At 42.2% G+C, this 21,670-nt stretch overlaps 1 protein-coding gene across 1 annotated transcript in view; it reads left to right on the top strand.

Moving 5' to 3' along the window:
• The window catches only part of LOC119437183 (uncharacterized), a gene marked incomplete at its 5' end in the record, with an annotated part of 49,322 nt that extends 38,505 nt beyond the window's left edge, over nucleotides 1-10,817 (top strand). Inside the window, 5 exons of the mRNA XM_037704529.2 lie at nucleotides 3,868-4,061; nucleotides 7,737-7,866; nucleotides 8,066-8,199; nucleotides 9,387-9,597; nucleotides 10,635-10,817. Coding sequence (XP_037560457.2) covers nucleotides 3,868-4,061; nucleotides 7,737-7,866; nucleotides 8,066-8,199; nucleotides 9,387-9,597; nucleotides 10,635-10,717 — 752 coding nt within the window. The remainder of the gene's footprint in view (nucleotides 1-3,867; nucleotides 4,062-7,736; nucleotides 7,867-8,065; nucleotides 8,200-9,386; nucleotides 9,598-10,634) is intronic.
• Nucleotides 10,818-21,670: the final 10,853 nt, after the last annotated feature.

The raw sequence follows: 21,670 nt of genomic DNA, 5'->3' as shown, positions 1-21,670 counted from the left end.
ATGTCTTGAGCTTCACGGTGGAGACTATCGCAGGAAAAAAAGACTGATGCGAAATCTGAAGTAACAAGCCATGCAATTAGCAAGGCGCACACAGGCTTCAGCACTCATTAAACTGCCCCCCCCCCCCCCCCTTTCTCTCAATCTGAGTATGTCCAGTTTTCGATGTAAGTCCTGTAGATTTTAGGTTTCTAAAATGCTGACCGTTATTTTCACTTCTTTTTTAGGTAACAACGCTTCTGTATATATCATCCGCATCCGTCCATTTTCGGGTCCCCTCTTGCTGTCAGTGTTTTTGAAAAGATGACTTCACTGCATTACGACATACTATGCGGTAAAGCTTCCATGCTGCAAGTTTTGGCGCTACCGTTGATGGCTGCGCACGCGCTCGAGCCACGACGCACAATTGCTGCAGCTCAGCCGATGAGGGTAACTATATTGGCTTTTTGGTTGGTCATCTTCTAATTCGTTGTAGCGCAGGCACAGCGACACCGGCATAGAAGCTTGCATATACGAGACAACACACAGCGCTAACTTAGCGCTGTGCCGGGACCCTGTGCCGAAGCGCTGCGCGGCTGATGAAGCAAGCCGCTACCCCTGCCCCCCCCCCCCCCCCTTCCCTAAAAAATAAAAATAAATAAAAAAATATCACAGCTTCGCTGGTCATCAAGCTGTGATTGACCGTTGCACCGGTGAAACGTTGCAAGTTTGCGGGATCGGGGCCACATGGACGGTTCGCATTTCTTTCCGCCTCGCGGTCCTGGCGGGCAGCACACTCCGCTCATCGTCGGTGCGGTCTCCTTCCGCCGCCGCCGCCGCCGCCGCGTCCATTCCCTTTTATTGCGATAGCAATTATATGGACACTTGAACCGGATTTCTGCCGTCGGCGTCGTCGTCGCCGTCGCCGTCGCCGTCGCCGTGAGGTTCCCTATAGATAAAATCTTCGCCGCGCGCCGTATGCCCGAGAGGAAGCGTGCGGAGACGCGCGCTATCACGGAGAGCGAACGCACTCAATCTCCCACGCGCAAGCAAGGAAGCAGGAAGCCAGCGCCGGAGGGAGCAAGGGGGGGGGGGGGGGGGGGGGGGCGCACTTCTCTGCCAACAACCGCGCTCGTCGCTCGCTCGCACCGTCTCTTATCTCCACACGGCTCTGACCTTTAAGTGCATTCGCGGCTCAGTTTCCGTTGAAGCGATAGACCGCACGTACCTTCGCCCGCTGCGGCGTATGCTTGCTGCCAGCGTTTTGACAGTCGTTGTCTGCTGTCATTCAGTGTGATCTCTTCGTGTTTGTGCGCGCTCACACCACGCTTGTTCATTCAGTTCGTAATAGTCGGGCCACATTTTCCAACGCACGCTACACACGCAATGCTGCCCGGATCGGCAGTGCAGCGCTACAGGTGTGTCCCTTCGCACGCGCTGCCCACGGGAAGCGCTTCTCATCAACACCACCGTTTCACACGCGCCTTCTCGTGGTCATCGAGTCTCTCTTCATGTCGGTCTACTTACGCCGCAGCACACCTGCTTACTTAATCAGCTCATGTTTACTACAATTCATATTGCTACCAAAGCCGCTCACCTTACTTCGTATGACATTGCTGTGTTGCTATCGCATTCATTGCTTCGCCCTTAGGGCGAAACTGTGACATTTTTTTCTGTTCAAGCCGTCGATCCAGTGGCGCACCGACGGGGAAGGGGGGGGGGGGGGGGGGGCGGAGGTGTGACCCCCCCCCCCCCCCTCCTGAGGCCGAGTTAACCCCCCCTTTCTTGAGTACTGCAACTAAGACGTAAGACGCGCAATCTTCTGCACACTCGCAAATTTGCGCAAAAAGCGCATTGTTTGACAATTTCCCGTGAAGAAATTGAAATTAGTGCTGTTTATAGATGGTATTGGCAAACTAAGGCAAACTGTCAACCCCCCCCCCTGGCAGAGATCCTGGGTGCGCTACTGCGTCGATCTTGGTAGTATTGCATCTCTTTCCAGTCGGCAATGCTAACAACTCATGAAAAGAAAAAAAAAAACACTCTTCAAAAAATTTACAGCATTTATTAGGGATGGGAACATTGCCACTTGCATGCAGGGGCCATAAAATAATTCACTCAGTAACCGATATGAGGCCAAGCCAGATTCACTCGAAATCAGCAGTCATGCGCCGTAGCGCCTGTACTCGGACTCCCAGTAAAAGAAGAAAAAAAGAGGCTGCAGTTTCGCCGGTAAGGCGAAGCAGTATTAGTGATAGCGAAGTATAAGACAGTTACATGAAGGAAGCTTATTGAATTGAATGTAGGGGTTTTACGTTCCAAGACCACGATTTGATTATGAGCCACGCTGTAGTAGGGGTCTCCGGATTAATTTTGACCACCAGGGGATCTTTAATGTGCGCCTTATGCATGGGACACGGGCGTTCTTGCATTTTGCCCACATCGAAATGCAGCCGCCACGGCCAGGATTTGATCTCGCAACCTCATGATTAGCAGCGCAACACCATAGCCGCTAAGCCACCGCGGCAGGCAGGAAGATTCTTACCATATAAATCCATGTAAGGGCCTCACCCGTGTAAGGGCCGCACCCCCAACTTGAGAGCCAATATTTAAAAAAAAATTCCAACCGAGAAACAATCGCGTTCAGTGCGCTTATTCCGATCGTGCTCAACAATGAATTTACGTGCGCAGCCTTCTTTTGCATGTCACTACTATAGTCGGGTACACCTTTAGAAGGCAGTGGCATTTGCCCCTCAAAGGCGGATGCACACGAGCATCCACCAATGGGCTCGCAGTCTAGACTGACGTCATGAGCCGGAAGGCCGGTGACCCCACCGATGGAGAGCATGCAGCCCTCGCTTCGAGCTGGGCCGAGTCGCGTCAGCGGGACTATTTCTTTAGTCGCGGAGGCAATCAGCTGCCGCGCTTCGGTCATCTGGACGGACCCTCTCCTGTCTTCTTAGTTGTACCCGACTATAGCTCTTTAATTAAGGCGCACATGCTGTCATGCGGAAGCTTTGTGGCGCCTGAGGTTTGGATGCTGCGGTCGGTGGTGGCGCTGTGTTGTGGTCCTCCAGGACTAAGTTCTTCGGTCACCGCCTGAACTGACAGCTGTGGGACGTGCTCATCGTAAACGTATGCTGTGCGTCTCTTGTCGAGATGCCCCATTTCATCTTGTTGGCTCACCACAGTTTCGCTTAGGCCAACTCCTACAGTGCACATGGTAACTGCATGATTTGAAAGCGAATGGTCAGAGAAGTATCTGGCCTCCGTAGAGTAAACGAGCAGAGAAGTGCAAATATGCAGCCATTTTGTCATGCCATCGCTGTCATGCTGTCATCATGCTGCCGCCGTCATCTTGCTGTCATCATCTCCATCGTCATCATTCCATAGTGATAATAGTGGTAAGCATGGTAAACTATGATATGCAGAAGCAGAGCTGTTTGAACCAGGTTTACTAATGGAACTTCACAAATTGCAACAGTGCGCACCGGAGCACCGTTTCATCCAATCATCGTCGCCTCAGAGCACCCCGGTGCAATTTTTCGAATATGCCATATAGATTTCAGTGCAATTTAGGGAACCTTGGATGGTTCTGAGCCCCCAGCATGGCATTTCTCCTAGCCAAATTCTTGCTTTGGGATTTTATACACAATAAATTTTGATCTTCTGTGCTTATTTGGTGTAACTCTGCAAGTTGGTCATATGACAAGCAAATACTAAAATGATTGAAGGTGAGTGAACAGAAAAGATTATGCAAAGAATATGGCGGACAGATTGTGGTAATTAAAATGCCACATGCACAAAAGCCATCTCATGATGAGTGGTGGTAATACATGTTTCTTTGAAAGGCAGTGCTTCTTCATTGATAAACGTCTTGAATACATGCAGAGAACCAGGAGGAAGGGGTGGTCCTGTCAGTTCCCAGCATAGTCATTCTTGACGGTGGCTTCTGGCTCAACTGTAGCTCACCTGGGGCACATTCCATACAGTGGTTGAAGGATGGCCAAGAATTCTACGAGTATTCCTCCACAGGCAGCAGCAGCCCAAAAATTGACAACAGCGTTCCAGGCATCCATGTCAATGTGAGTTGCCTCACATCAGTGGCTCAACCACAAGGAGCGGGGGGGGGTTGTAACACCCCCCCCCCTGAGGCTGAGTTAGCCCCCCCTTTTGTTTAACCCCTTTTCTTTCCTTGCGCCTTTGAGTACTACAACTAAGATGTAAGACGCGCAATCATCTGCACACTCTCAAAAAGAGCATTGTTCCAAGCCCGGGCCCGGCCCGGGCCCGGGCGTTCATTACTAAGCTTAGCTAGGGCCCGCGTGTGCATGACCAGGCCCGGCCTGTAAGAGAAAAAAAAAATCTTTTTTTACTTACAGATTGTACCGTATCTTTCAGCCTCGCATTCTCGAGGTTTAATCAGCTGCAGTATATAAGCAGTAAAAGGCCGAAATCTTTGTTTCTCCCACGGGAACATCAGTAATCCGGCCCATTGCCTGTGCTGCTATTTTTCCGCTGGTGCCCATGCACTTACCTTGATTTGTACGATATGGTTCTATGATGTCATTTAGTATGCAAATATACAGGGTGTTTCATTTTAGCTGAACCAAATTTTTAAAAATTGCCTGTTGCAGATTGCACAATTATATAATAATCCTTGATCTAAACTATTCGATGAGGCGGTCATTACTTCCAAGAGAAAACAGAACGCCTAATTGAAGAATTAACCTAATTACGCTAATTAACTTTTCATTAATTATTTTACGGCACATCTTTCAATCTACGAATTAAAGCCGCTGAGTTCGCAGGCGTATCCACTTGGAACGAATTCTCAGGACTGAACCAGTTTCGAGATAATAATTTTCAAATTGTCTGACGAAATCAATCAAATCAAATCAATTTATTCTCCAATTTACATGCTTGACGGTCATTTTGGACTAAAAGCTACATACGTAGCTTGACGTGACCCAAAACACCTGGCAAGGCAATAGTACGTCAGCAAACAGTGTGCGCACACGTACAATAATTCACATATATTTCCAGCTGTCGCTGGAAATCCTCACGGACGAAATAGCTATGAACGGAAAAACAGAATATTTCCGTCACGGCGAGTTAAGAGAATTAGGAAACGCTTTAACAGAATGCATTTTAAACCACACTACAATAGCAATCATCATCATCAGCCTATATAAAGTATACAATAGCAATACTAGCTATACAAAACAAGGCAACACCAGCTATACAACATAGCATGAGACTGAATTTTACAAGATTAACATTTGCTAATAAAACGAAACAGGATGTACATTATATACTCAGAGCCATACACGAAGGCAGAATAATAATCACATCAGATATATTACAAGCTACCAACGTATGGGCTGAGTTCTTTCTTACTGAAATTATTGACATTTTTGTATTTGTTCAAAGTGAATGGTAGGTTACGTATTAACGACTGATGCTTATAGAGTGTTCTGAAGTATGGAATTGACCATATCTCAGGATTTCTTGTGTTTGCATTAATGTGATGACGCTCTGAGGAGGATAATTGTTTTATGTAGTTCCAAGCTAATTCTGACGCGGCTGGCCTAATGAATGGTCAAAACGCGTAATTGATTATATAACATAATTACGCTAATTAACTTTTTAATTATTCATTTTACGGCACATCTTTCAATCTACGAATTATAGCCGCTGCGTTCGCAAGGCGTATCCACTTGGAATGAATTCTCAGGACTGAACCAGTTTTGAGATATTAATTTTCAATGTGTCCGACGAAATGAATGGGCGTTCCAGTTAACTTTTTGAGGAAAACGCTGTTTTATGCACTGAAGCACAAAAGTAACTGGCCTTAGCGCTAAAATAATGCAATAGTATCGACACTGGTAATAGTGCAATCGCAAAAGCGGTAACATGGAAATGGTTTGAGGAGTGGTTCGTTGTATAATTCATTTTTCCTTACGCGGAAACAATGTTTGTTTTTGTGGAAAATAAAAATAGCGTAGCACTGCCGGCGCAATGCTAAAGAGATAGCGGACCTGATGGGCACCTAACTAGTCCTGGCTTTTGGGCTAGGCTAAGTACTACCAAGTCATCCCCAGCATTCCCCGTAATTTATTTATAGTTGATTGATTATCGATTAGCTATTTATTGGCTTTTGATTTTCTATCGCAAGATATTGGCCACGTATTTGGGCTAGGCTAAGCACTACCAAGTCACCTACAGAAGTCTCCGGAATTTATTGGTTATTAATCAATTATCGACTAGCTATTGATTGGCTATCAATTGCCTATCGATGACTGACTAAGTTTAAGTAGTGCCCACCATTCTTAGCTAGACTTATCCAGGCTCAGCTTCGCTAGTTCACAGGTGTATGTGCCATTGCGCTTGGACACTTTGTACACTGCTACCAGGATCGGCACACTTTTTTTGGATTCAGCAGACACATTGCGCCCGGCTGAAACAGCTCGGCTGTTAAAATGAGAACATCATCTGTTTTACTATTTTCTTCGATAAGATATACAGTCATCCGATAAGATATACAGTCAAGAGAGCGGTGTGGATCAGAGAACGGGGATAACCGATATTCTAGTTGACATTAAGCGGGGAAAATCAAGCTGGGCAGGCCATGTAATATGTAGGATGGATAACCAATGGACCATTAGAGCTACAGAATGGATACGAAGAGAAGAGAAGCGCAGTCTAGGACGGCAGAAAACTAGGTGGGGTGATGAAGTTAGAAAATTCGCAGGCGCAAATTGGAATCTCCTATTGCAAGACAGGGTTAATGGGAGATCGCAGGGAGAGGCCTTCGTCCTGCAGTGGACATAAATATAGGCTGATGATGATGATGACAGTCATTTTTCACGTGTGACTTCAGCTTGGCACAGAATGCATTGAACCATGGAATGCATAACGGTTGCGTGTGCTCGAAGGCCTACTTAAGTCCTTTAATGAGCGGGCCCGAGTCTGGCCCGGGCCCGTGGCTTCAAGCCCGAGTCCGGCCCGGACCCGCGGCCTCAAGCCCGAGTCCGGTCCGGACCCGCGGCCTCAAGCCCGAGCCCGGCCCGGGCCCGTGGCTTTAAGCCCTGGCCCGGCCTGAGCCCGCCAAAAAAACACTTCGGACGGCCCGTGCAGAGCTCTAATTTGACTACAGATTAAAGATGATTTACAAATGCTTCCTTTGTTATAATGAAAATTATTCTCTCGTTAGCAAACTTGAAAAGAAAATCCATGTATAAAGAGTACGCAGTTCAAAGAACCGTAGGCTGTGCCCACCACCAGAGTATACGGTTATACACAATCATTACGTTACACGATGCCTGTACTAATAAATAAACTATTCAAGGAAGATTTTGAGCCTCTGTGCACTTCTACTAAAACCATTAAGTGTTTTTGTCAGGACAAACTGTCCTAGAATGGAAGTTTTCTCTTAATGTGTTATTCGCATGAATGGTTTTTTGTTTTTGTTTTTCTATTTGTCTATGCAGTGCAAAATCATGCTCTTGTATGCATATTGACTGTGATCAGTGTTCTAAGTATTTGTTATCTATGAACGATGTTCATTCTCCGTGACAGCTGTACTTCTATGTAATAGGGAGTCAGGACCTCCTAAAAGTCGCTGCTGCGACTTTAAAGTCCAGTCTCCTCCTTTTTGATGAAAGAAAATAAAGTGGAATGAATAAATGAATGAATATATTGACTCTGCTATGCACCTGCGTATACTGTAGAAGAAGCTTTCTTAAATCTTTTCACAGGAGGATGTTTCATACAGAGGCCATGTCTACCTAAGCCATTCTGAACTTGCCACTGAAGGTACCTACACCTGCAAGGTGAAACTGCCAAGTTATCGTACCAAGGTCTCTGAAAAGAAGCTCCAAGTATATGGTGAGTTACTTTGACAAAGTAGCCACCCATGTATGTCACTGGCTTAATTGCTGGAATGTGTACTTGAATTACTTATTGTTATAAATACTGTCAAAACATTGTGTGACAAGGACAAAAGGACAACAGGCAATCAGGAAGGCAAAGTACTAACTGGAAGAAGTGTGCACCATTATACAAGACAGTTCTCTTTTTCTTTAAGCTCTTCCAAGTAAAGACCCAGAAATTGAAAATCTCCAAATGGCCTACAAGATTGGAGATGCCATCAATGTTACCTGTTCTAATGGGCCATCAAAGCCTGCTGCCATTCTGATGTGGTACGTCAATGGCGGTCGGGTAAGTCTGACACACCGCCACAATTTTAGCGCGCTGCAGCTGTGCCAGAGATTAAGTAAAGGCACTCTAGCCATTCATGATGCTGTTACATAATGTTATTTGATGCAACATTCTGGAATGTCCTAATGTTAAACTATTACTGCTTGAGTTTCAACAACTCAAGCTCAAAAGTTACACAGTTATGCAGCAGGAACTACACAGTTAATTCTCGGCAGGCACTTGGGCAGCAATTGCCTTCCTGTATAACAACACCAGCACAACTATATATATATAATAAAATAATAATAATAATAATAATAATAATAATAATAATAATAATAATAATAATAATAATAATAATAATAATAATAATAATAATAAATTAATAAATAAAATGTATTGGTGAGAGCATATACATCCTGTTACCCACACAAAACAAAATTAGTAATTATTTACAGTCAAAGGGGCATTCTGTCATGGCAATGAGGAAGGAAGGAAAAAAGTTTATTCAGAGGAACTTGAAATGTTCACAGCCGAACCTAAAGAAAACTGCTTACTTAACATGTGTAAGACCGATTTTAAGATACGCCTGCGCCGTCTGGAACCCCGCGCAAAAAAAATTGATTGATAAACGGAAAGAATTCAAAACCGAGCTGCTAGGTTCGTCCTGGGGCGATATGGGCGGAGAGAAAGTTGTACTCAAATGAAACACGAATTGAATTGCGAACCGCTTTCCTCTCGGCGGAAAAAGTTGAGACTAAAGTTTTTACACCTCATATTTAATAATGAGACAGGAATTAGCAGTGAAAGCTACTTGAAACAACCACATTATATTTCTAGGCGTAATGATCACTCTCTTAAAATCCGCGAGTACCGTGCCAGGATGAACTTGCTTGCGAATTCCTTTTTTGTCAAAACTATTGTGGAGTGGAATCAGCTGTGTGAAGAGCAAGTGTGCTGTACGAATGAAGATTTGTTTTTTTCCCTCCTGTAACCCCCCTGCTATGACGCCTATGACGGGCAATGTGGGGTAATTCTTGAATAAAGAATAAAGAATAAAGTAAAGATTTGCTGCTTCTTGCAATTTTATTGAGAGGCCATCTCTTATGCTTTCTGGCATCACACAGATGTAGCCTGCTGTGTGTGACGATTTTGTTATTTCTAGAGAAGCTGCAGATATGTTTCAACTAATGTGTTTTTCACTCCAGGTGGATGATAATGTGACAGACCGAGCCGAAATTCCAACAGGAAAAGGCACCTTTTATGCAGTGGCCAGACTTGAAGTGCCAGCAGAGCCTACGCTCACAAATAACAGGTCACTCACACTGAAGTGCGAAGCGTACATTGGTGATGAGTATTCCAGCAGTGCAGAACGGCTCATCGACATTCTCCACCCACAAGCATGGGCAAGCCTTTATGGTGGGTCTTCTATTGAAGCCAGATGATCTGCTCTTTTTAAACAGGAAGGCATAGGCATAAGAGTGCACACAATATGGGGCAATAAGGTCTATGGACTCCTCTAAGCCAGCTGAAGGAGACACAAATTTCCCTCACAGCATCCCCTGTGTAGCTCACAGTTGACATTGAAAGACAGGGAATTTGAAATGGCATATGTACTAGTTATGTTAGGGGCACCAAATAATAACTCAAGATTTCTATCTTTTTATTTCTAATTAAATCATTTTTAATGACAACGTTTTGGATATTTGGCAACTTTACAGGCAGGGGAATGTTGTTGCCAAGAGTCCCATCTCCAGTGGGTGTGCGTGTGCATATTTATGCACATTGACATAAGTTTTGTCTCTGAACCTGAATTCTTGCTACAGTTAAATTTGAAAACAGATGCACACAGAGGTTGTGCAAATTTTTTCAGCACCTGCCACTGAAAGTTCTTACTGCAGCTTATTGCATTTGCAGATTATTGCATTTGCAGCTTGATTTTGTCAGTCTTCATGGTTTGTGTTCTGTCTTTTATATTTCCCTTTTTCTTTGTCTATCTGTGTCAGTTGCACCATCAGTCAGTGTAATTCTCTCAAGCAGCTATTGAACATTCACATCACAGAAGCATTTACTGACCTTGTAAATTCTAGCTTCGCATTTTTGTTTCTCCACTACATATTCTTGTTTCCAGTTTAGCTGTTGATGTCAAGCTGCTGCCAGCAAGCTATAATTTTTATAATTGGTTAGGAAACGCCCAGCTTTATGCTTTACATTGGGCAGCATAAATATATTTACACTCTCTCACAAACCTTCACTGTCATCAGTGTGCTTGTATGAATTAAAAATTATGTTGTCACACAAGCCACAAAAATTTTAAATGATGAGCATAGCCAACTGATAGTGTCACATTGATCACTATGCACAGGATACTTTCTGTGCCAAGAAAAACTCTTTTAAGGCATCCTCAGAGCTGTACAAACATCTGCTTATCATATGGAACACTTTATTTTTCCCAGGTTCCGGAAGCTGGCGACATGGCCCCATCTGGATCATTACTGTCTTTACCACTGCTCTTGCAGCGCTCTGCTGTAGTCTTTGAGTGTGGGACAATCGTATTTCTGCCTTGTATTATAAGTGTACATAATTGTCAGAACAAATATTTGTTTCTTGTTAAAGTAATAAAGTTAACTTGAAGAGTATACACCTTTCCAACTATTTATATGAAGTTGAAAGAAATGTTCCTTGGACTGTTGCGAATGCATTAAAGGTCTGTGCTGCTGTTCTCCCTATGGCTGCCAAGATGGGTTAATAACAGCCTTTTGTTCAGTATGATAAAACATATTGAGATGCTCTTGGAAATTTATGTACTCATTTGTACTGCTGCTACATGCTTTAACTTGGGTATCTCAGCTGTGACCCACTTGTGACGAGAAGCAACAAACTGTTCTAGAACAATTAAATCTGAGAAAATCAAGTCTTTGCTTGGCAGCTTAAGTACTTCACTGGCTACTGGACAAATGACAGTGGCTTGTGCCATACCGATAGTTCTTGCAGGAAAAACCATCAGCCAATACAAACATAAGTTGCCTAGTCACTACACAGAGACAAAGGATCTAGTTGTGGCTTGCATGCATGGACAAGCTTTCATCTGGTATATTACTCTCTGGAAATGTAAATATTGTACCTTGAAATTGCACACCATACTGGAAGAAATAACATTGGGTTCACCTGTCACAACCATGAGAAAATGTCTAGTCACCACCATCGATTCAACTATATTGGCTTGGTGTGCATAACATACTAACTACATAGTACTAGTACATTCTTAAATATTCCATTCAGCAGCAAAATAATTTGTATCACTTATGTCAACTTTTTAAAATTGTAACTATACTGCATGCTAGTACGTACCATTATACAAATGGGAACACTGGAACACATCGCCTCCACTCTGCACTGTGGACAGCCAGCATCCACTACAACTTGGTGTAGGAAGAGTAGTAGCCAAGGCACAACTTTCTATAGTTCCAGTGTTTACTTTGCTTGGTGAGAAGTGAAGTTAGGGAATGCCTGCAAGGTGCCAACTTTGGTACCAATATATCGAGATTCTTTAGAATAACACCTGGGGCCGTATTCTTGATTGATTACTTTTGTGGATACCCTCCATTTTGCATGATATATTTTCTGGCGCAACGCCTAACTAGAGCAGTGTGTGTCCTGCTCACTGGCTGATCGATCCAGTCTGCATCTGAAGGCGATGTTCCGGAAAGTGATCAGCCGGAAATATAACCCCTGGCTGGTGAATGAGAAAAAAATGCTGAAACTGATAATTAGCAAGTGTTCACTGCTTGATTTGTGGAAAATGCAAGTGAAACGTGGGCAGCAGCTTGAAGTAGCAGTAAATGACATCAGGTTATTAAATTCAATCGTGATTTAACACCTTATAGCAACATGAGGACTATAATAGATGCCATAGTGGATTGCCCCAGATTAAAAATTATGACCAGCTGGGGTTTTAACATGCACCTAAATACATGAGCATTATTGCATTTTGCCCCCTTTGAAATGCAGCCACCGCAGCTGGGAATCAAACCTGCAACCTTGTGCTCAGCAGCAGAAGACATCAAGTTATAGCATTGCTGAACCAGTCTGGCATCACATTAACAGTGTACTTGTGTAACACATTTTCTAGGCTGCTACATTCTGGTCTTATTGGTTCTGTTCATGATATATTGCAGGGGTCCAGCTATACTTTGCCTCAAGCTTGCATGAGCATACTATGTAGTATACACAATTTTCTTATTTTAATCGGCCACCTGTACACTATACTGTTCACACGTGTATCTCAAGTAATGGATATTGCAAATGAATTCTGCAGAAGCCTACAAGGTGGAGGGAAGTAGCTTTATTTCTGAAAAAAAAAAAAAAAAACGTATGGGTTTTTTTCTATTAATTTTAGCTTCATATGCTACAGTCGGGTGGATGACAATTTTACCCTTTCATCAAGAAAAGGAGTATCAGTGCAGTTCACCAGATTAAATAACAGTGAACAATGATAGGCCAATAATTGCATTTTACTCCAGCACATTCACATTACATGTCCACAGCATAAAAATAATGTACGAGACAAGTGTACAGAACAGGTTTTAAATGGCAGAAGGCTTTCCTGTTTTAGATGCGTGCAGATTACAGTATCCTGGTTGTGCTGGAAATATTGTGAATTAAATGCGTCCTTGAACCACTCATCCAAGCATGGTGAGTATGCATGTTCCGCCAATAGTAGAGTACAGATTCACAAAACTCTCTGTTTAGTGTATAGTGCTTTACACAGTACATACTGACGAAACAATGTGATCACATTTTTTATTTTTTTGTGTGTGTGCGTGTGCGTGTGTGTGTGTGAGAATTTTTATTGCCACAGCCTAAAATGTTCAGTGGCATCGCACAAAAGAAAAATATGCTGCTGGTCCCCCCCCCCCCCCCACCCCTCCTCTATCATGACAATCGCAAGCAAGAAAGCTTTATGCAGAGAGTGAAAAACAAAATACAGAAAATTCAGATTGCTGGCTAGTAAAATAGAGACAGTGTGTCTAGCAAAAAAACAAAAAAACAGGCACAATGTAAAAGATTTCGGCAGCAAATCAGCATGGCCATTGTGACTACCTGCACTGCTGTGAGGCTGGTACTCCATAAAATCAATTGGTAATGAGAGGCAAGAAGTCATCATCATCATCATCAGCCTATATTTTTATGTCCACTGCAGGACGAAGGCCTCTCCCTGCGATCTCCAATTACCCCTGTCTTGCGCTAGCGTATTCCAACTTGCGCCTGCAAATTTCCTAACTTCATCAACCCATCTGGTTTTCTGCCGACCTCGACTGCGCTTCCCTTCTCTTGGTATCTCTTCTGTAACTCTAATGGTCCACCGGTTATCCATCCTACGCATTACATGGCCTGCCCAGCTCCATTTCTTCCGCTTAATGTCAACTAGAATATCGGCTATCCCTGTTTGTTCTCTGATCCACACCGCTCTCTTCCTGTCTCTTAACGTTATTCCTAAGATTTTTTGTTCCATCGCTCTTTGTGTGGTCCTTAACTTGTTCTCGAGCTTCTTTGTTAACCTCCAAGTTTCTGCCCAATATGCTAGCACCGGTAGAATGCAATGATTGTACACTTTTCTTTTCAACGACAGTGGTAAGCTCCCAGTCAGGATTTGGCAATGCCTGCCGTAAGCATTCCAACCCAATTTTATTCTTCTGTAAATTTCTTTCTCGTGATCAGGGTCCGCTGTGAGTAATTGACCTAGATAAACGTACTCCTTTACAGACTCTAGAGGCTGACTGGCGATCCTGAATTCTTGTTCCCTTGCCAGGCTATTGAACATTATCTTTGTCTTCTGCATATTCCATCTTCAACCCAAGGCAAGAAATATATCACCCCAAACATTTCACATGCTTCATGCTTTGGAAAAATTCTCTGGAAAAATTGGAAGGGCAGAAACCAACATGGTTTGCATATGAGGGCTTCAGATTACCACTAAATTTATTTCTAGGCAAGTGCAAATACCGTTTTTTAAATGAAATCAATGCAGACTGAATAGTGACACTAAACTTGGCATTAATAGAAATAAAATATTTTCCAACGGTTTCTGAATGTTGAACAGGCTTCAAGAGTGAAGCTTCCTTTGCCTACTTTCCTGGTTTTGGCATGGCTGCCGGGCTGCTACCGGATCGGTCACTATCTTGGCAGTTATATTTGTCGATACTATACAGGGTGTCCCAGCTATCATGCAGCGCGATTTAAAAAAAGAGCAACGGCGTTACGCAAAGCAAACCTAGTGCGTATTGTTTCCAGTACAGTGTAGTAGCCGCCAGTAATTTTTCCGTTACTGATATTTAAATAATTCGCGTTTTTTTTTTATCACTTGGAAAAAATGAGTACGCAATTAGTACGGCACTGAAACTACCGCAGTTACATGCCCCACGTGGTTGCCTACAAATGCCTCATTGACACTTTGATCATTAGGACAGTACTTCTCTAGTTAGATAATTAATTACAATTAATTAATTAAATATAAGTAATGGAAAAATTACTGGCAGCTACTACACTGTACTGGAAACAGTACGCACTAGGTTTGCTTTGCGTAACGCCGTTGCTATTTTTTTTTAAATCGTGCTGCGTGATAGCTGGGACACTTGTACAATGGTTATATGTGCACCAAATGAAAGCACCAGCGAACAGGCCGATCTGGCCTGTATGTGCACCTCTTTTCTGCATAAAAAAAAACAAAAAAACACGTTTCTGCATAAAACCTTAGCATATAATGCCAGCTCACAGGAACCTATAAAGCACACTGACCTGTTCACGGTATGTTGAATTATGTTTAACAGATTGTTTGGTTTACTTTATTTCCTTTGACTTAGCCGCTCATTATGTGCCACTGGGTGCATGCCCATTCTTGGGCAATCGTCCAGAATAGGCATCTCCCACTGTGATTCCTACGTAAAGCCTCAACATATAATGTCGGCTCACAAATACCTTTAAAGCACGCCTATCGTTAATAGAATGTTTTTTTTTTTAAATATATATTTGACGGATTCTTTGATTTAGCCATTCGGTATGTGCCACTGGGGGTGTGCCCGTTCTTGGCCAATCCTGGGTATGTTCCACTGTGACACAAAAGGTACAGAATACCTAAATGTTGCCTCATATGTGTCATACTTTCCTGTGCATACATCTGTCATCACTAGAGACCGAATTGGGTTAGAGCACGAATCATGGGTTAAGCAGTGGTATACATTGACTTTTTAAATGCCTATTTCTGTCCTTTGTGCCTATGCATGCCTAGTTTTGCTTTTAGCACCTCATTTATTTAGTGCCCCACTCATTTTGTTTCAAAAACACATTCTCCTTTCAACAAGACCTAGCATTATAGGTTGATGTTAATGACAACACACCTGGTGATGTAACATAGCAAAAAAATAATAATAATAACTAAGGGCTTGCGTTGCAACACTCATTGAACTTTTGAGGGTCTCTCACCATCTACCTGACACTGGTTAGCAATGGCAGAGACAAAAAGTCTGTTTTTTCAGCAGTGAACACATCACTTTATGATTCGCTGCAGGTGGCAATTAGAGAGAAAAATGCGCAGCACTTTGAGAGGGGTGTATTGTTGGCTGTAGCTTGGGAAGAGTGTAGAATACAGAGCACACTGCGCATATTTTAAGTGTAAGTGTGCAAAGTTCACTGAAACCACTATAGACTGTAGTTACGTGATACCCTTTTTTCAGCGCCTCCGCCCTTTCGTGGCTGTACAGAGAAAACCAGCATGTGGCGGTTCATCTAAAGCAGGAAGCTTTGCTGCTCGCCCCACTCTTTTTATATGAATAAGTGTACGTAGGGGAAATACACACTGCTGTGCTCCAAGGTGCGATAATAAAACAAGAAAAACTTTCCAAAGAATAAAGTCACATCAATACAGAAAAAAGGGCTTACAGAACAGTTCTTGTGAACAGTTCACGAAACGTGACACAGCTACTGCACCAGAGAGTGTGATGCCCTCAAAAATATAGAAATACAAAAATGCTCCATTCACTTTTGTCGATGTTGAGCGCTTCATTGTTTTAATCCTGTACAAGCTTACTGTAAGTGAGAAGGGGCATAATGTTGAACTTCCAAGCCTAGAGATGAGAATCATGTGTTACTGTGATCGGTTCTAAAAAGATGTCTAAATGTACACTATTCAATGCTTCTTTTCTTACTGGAACATTAGTTGACATCAATCCATTAGGCACGAACTTTAGCTTCTCTCAACAGCCACTTAGCAGCCTCACTGGCGTATTTTGTGCTTTTCGTGCTCGCTCTACTTTATGCAATTGTAAGCAGGAAAGTTTGGCTATAAAATATACGCTGCCTGCTTATCATGTCAGAGCAAATGCAACAAACATGATGGTTGCAGTATGCGGGTTGACTAAAAGGCGGCCTCTTGTGTACATACCAAAGCCCTCCCTGTCAAAAAAACACAATTGACTCCAATTGGGAAATTTCCAATTGTAAATTAGTACATAACTAGACCAATTGAATCAACTGGAACGTGACCAATTGGTTTTTGTTGGAGTGACCAATTGTACCCAATGGGTGCCAATTGTTTTGAAACCAATTGGTTGGAATGACCAATTGCACCAATGGTCAATACCAATACACATATATACCCCACAAGGCAAACCTAAATAGGATTCCAGCTGTCAGAAACAGGTTTGCTATAGCCTTAGTACTGCATGCATATATAGCTATAACTCATTCCAGTTTCCTTGAATGGGTTCATTAACTAAAAGTATGATTTCCCAGTTGGCTACGTTCTAGCTAGTTTATTCCTATTGGTAGTCCAATTAGACTCAGTTGGGAATGTAAGGTTGGTCTAGCTGGTTCAAACTGGCAAGTCCAATTGGACTCAATTGGTTGCATCCCCGACTCAATCGTAACCAATTGGAGGTAAGGATTTCTCAATGGGCCCAGTTGAATCCAATTGCCAAGTCCAATCAGACTCAATTGGTTTCATTTTGACTCAATCGTAACCAGTTGGAACTAGGGATTTTCCAATTGGTTCCAATTGGGTCCAGTTCATTTCAATTAGTAACTCCAATTGGTTTTCTTCTCTGACCCAATCGTAACCGGTTGGAAGTAAGGATTTTCCAATTGGTTCCTATTGGTCCCAGTTGATTCCTATTGGAAAAGCTAATTGGAGTCAATTGTGTTTTTTTTTGTTTTTTTTTACTGGGCTGGCAATTAATGGCTCGCACAGTAAGGCTACTACCCCACAAGTGAACGCTACTTCAGCTTCGTTAGCATGAAAACTGGCACTGAACATTGAATACGGAAACCAAGTTGTGGCTTGTGAACAGTTTACAGTGACTATTTTAGCCCCTATGGTGCCTAAAATGAGCCTTTAAGTGCCTCTTTTAGGCGCCTAAAACTCACATTACTGGTGCCTAAATATTCGGCCTCTAGTCATCACCATGTTTCCCTCGACAAGCATCATAGATTGCCTTCATCCTTGTGACATCGCTGTGTACATGTCTCGCACTGTGCATCCACCTGATTTGGAGTTTGTCTTTTGGCATGGGTAGCTTGTGAGCAGTGCAAACTGCATGACAATAGAGTTGTGACCTCTGTACAAATTTTCCATGAGATTACAAGTTTCATAGCATGAAAATAAACAAAATTGTACGCATGGCTGTCAGTTTTACAGCACTTAATTCACCACTTCAATAAAGCTTCACCTCACATAGATTCCAACATGTGCATTGGATCTGCATATTTTTTTAATGTAGCCATGCCTTGTTATTACAAGAGACACTGTCCAGGCAATAGACAGGGCAAAAATGAGCAAAGCGAATAAATGCCAATGTATTTTTGTCTTGATCACATGGAAAGCATCACAGGGAGGGGCCAATATCCCATCCTCTTCACACCCTGCATTGTTGCCCACTACATGCTTTCGACAAAGAAAGATACCTTGCATAAAAGGTCGTCATTTCAGCCTCGAGGCAGTCCACATCATGCAAAACTCACAAGGCGTGCAAAACTCGAGCATGATACTGAGGAACATTACGAGTCACACAATTTCACTTCAGAACAGCTCTGGACAAGGTACAAAAATATCCAGGCCACAAAAGTTTTGATTTGCCATGGTGGGCAGCATGTATTGCTGCTAGGAACAAATGTGTAGAACTTTTGCTGGAAGGCTGCAGGCGGACAGAAGCGATGGTATCAATCTGATAGTGTTCAAGCCACTAGTGCACTAGAATGAACGAGAAGAAGGAAAACAGAGAAGCCCGATTTTTTTTTATGATGGCCATTAGTGCACTAGAAGCAATTATGGCACAGATTTTTACCCATCTGTTCACTTCTGCCAACAGATTGCCTAGCTCACCATTTCTTCCCTCATCATAACAGTTTATGCCCAGATACAATGGCATGCCTGAAAGCATGCCAATCGTATGCTTTCAATGCCAGATTGCGTCTCCCATTAAAAAAAATAATAATAATAAGCCAGTTGCCCAGTGATGCACATGTCTGAGAATTGCGAATCATATGGCCACAGAGAACCAGAGATGTCTGCAGTTTTCAAGCCACACAATTTACCAAGACATCTTTGAATGTCAACTGAATAAAAAAATTTTTTAAGAGGAGTCAGAGCTGCACCATTGAAGATATGCCATCACACTTCTCATGGCCTTCAAGGTACGTACTTGGAAAGTAGGTTTTGAAGAGTATGATGAGACAAATACACTTCATTAGCATGGTTTTATCAAATTTGTAATAATGTACACCAAAATACATGGAAATACACCTAACAATGTGAATTTCTTCATACAGTTTACTTACTTTTCAATAATTCGTTATCATGGATAGTAGTGCACTTTATGGGCAGTTATGGCAGGGACCAAAGTGTCCACAGTAAGGAGGCAAGTCAGTACAACTGAATTTATATTAGGAAAAGTTTTTCATCGGGGGAACACTTGATGACACAGAATCAGTAATTTAAACAACCATTTCTGGCATGACGCATGAAGAAATAAGAAAAATTCAATGACGATTTAGTGGTAAATACGAGAGAAATGCGAGAGCATTGCTTCTCACCTCTTTAAAGTCCTTGATCCGTGATTGAAACAACGTTATGGTAGCTATTAAAGCAATGTGATATATATATACATACATACAGAGTGTTAATTTTTAAGTTTTATGGAATTTTTAGAAATTGCCTGCGGCAGGTAGCACAATTCTTATCAGGCTGGGTTACTCGATGAGGCGGACATTAGTAACACGAGAAATCGAAACACATATTCAACTAATTAACAAAAATTGTCTAATTAACTTCTTAGTTAATTACTTTACGACCCATATTGCAATTTACGAATTGTAGCCGGTGGGTGAGTTTGCAAGACGATGCGCATCCACTTGGAATGAATTTCCAAAATGACACTAGTTTGGAGATATGCGCCATCAAACTCGCTGTAAAAATGCACTGTTGTTCCACTCACTTTTTTTACCAAAATGCTGTTTTATACATTGAAGCACAGTATTAACTGGAACACCCATGTATTTCGTACCACACTTTGGGAAATAATATCTGTAAACTGTTGTCTTCCTGGAAATTCATTTCAAGTGGATGCGCCTTGCAAACTCACCGGCTACAATTCCTAAATTGCATTTTGCGTCGTAAAGTAATTAACTAAGAAGTTCATTAGTCAATTTGTGTGAATTTTTGAATATGTGTTTCGATTTCTCGTGCTACTAATGTCCGCCTCTTTGAATAACCCAGCTCAACGATAAGAATTATGCTACCTGCCACAGGCGATCTTTTAAAATTCCGTAAAGCTTAAATTTGAACACCCGGTTTATACACACACACATACATACCCCGTGACCGGCTTTCCACACTTCACGTACATTTTTTTTTTCACTTTGACACTCCTAAGGCTGATGCAATAAAAAAACTTTAGGTTGATATAGCTCTTACTTATGGCAATTGTGCCACAAGGCAGAATCAACTTTCCCTTTACTAGAAAACATACATGCATGTAAAGTGATTATATTTGTCAATTACCATCACTAATGAACAAATACTTTAATAACCCTTCAACCCCAACTTTGAGCTCTACTAGTCCTCCTGATTTCTACCAATATTCCCAAGTACGAGTCCCACTCGTCCACATGTCATTTTCAATTGCTTTAATTGCCGTGAACGAGTCACGCACATCTGATCAACCCACCGCCTCTGCAGAGTTTAGGCATTCGTGCATATTATTTTTTAGTTTACATTTTTTTTGGTGTGGTGCATTGAGAGTATGTTATTTAAGACTTTTACGCATTGTTAAAAAAACGTTCTTTCTCAAAGCTTATTTTATTGCTAAATGTTTACAACTTTACATTAATATTTTTTATGAGCATGCTTTGTGTAAAGCACCCGGAAAATAAAACAAAATTTGAGAAATTTTGTACCATTTTCCAGGAAATATTTTAGGAGTTGAAGCGGTAATGAAGCTGGAAGCTTCCTGTCAAAACAAAAGTGCCGACCAAGACATGACACTCTATGCAAGATCTACATGGAAGTGTGTGGACAAAGATCTTTGAAGAGGCAGTGTAACAGTTCTAGTGTGCCACTTTCCCAGAACAGAACACACCCAGAACAGGAAAATAAATACATGTCAAAGTTAGCAATCAAACAATCCAGCTCGGTATACTACCATTCAAAGACAACCCCTGGATCCCTAAAGGATATCAAACTGCCCTAGCAAGTTCTCATTTTAAAAATATCTTCCTCTGCATCTTCTGAAGGTAGCCATCCTTGCTTGCCTGTTAGAGAAAGTGCAAAAAAATTTTTACACTTTATGTTCACTTATTACTAATTGCCACGTCAATGGGCTATTTGGAAACATTAGCAAATTTTATTATTGGCTACTTCGAGATAAGCTGAATAGTCACTATTCATCAATAGTGTAAAACATTTGCAAACCCCGATATGAAGTTTTCAAGGCCTATGAAAGCATTTCTGTTGTAACCCACAAGCATAACTTCGTTTAACCCCTTAAATGCTGATTTACTGCAGCAAGACGCGATCTGTATATGCCAACATTTTTAATTGTTGGATCTGGAAGAAAAACTGCTTCAAAAGTTTATTGGGCAAAATTCAGCAAAAATGTGCACAAGCACGACTGCACTTTCAGGCACTGAAATCCACAGAGGTTATACAGCGAGTATATATCACACGCAACATTAGAATTACGTAAAATGCTCTCCCACAAGCTTCACACCGTGTGCTTCTTCTGGACCTTCATACCTAAGGCATCTTTGTGGCTCCTCGCTATGCAGCCACTTTTTTGTTGCCAATTTTAAGAGAAGGAGAAACAAAGGCTGCCATCTATGGACAAGCTGGAATCATGCAGGACGGTTAGGACTCATCCTGAGCTCATCCTCGGTTTTCTTTCCAAAATCATCATGGATGATGTTCACTGCACCTGAATGTATAACACACATAACCAAGTGC

Source organism: Dermacentor silvarum, chromosome 1, assembly GCF_013339745.2.
Source record: "Dermacentor silvarum isolate Dsil-2018 chromosome 1, BIME_Dsil_1.4, whole genome shotgun sequence".
Taxonomy (NCBI): Eukaryota; Metazoa; Arthropoda; class Arachnida; order Ixodida; family Ixodidae; genus Dermacentor; species Dermacentor silvarum.
Note: the sequence above shows the minus strand (reverse complement) of the source record. Positions and strands in the feature narration are given on the sequence as shown.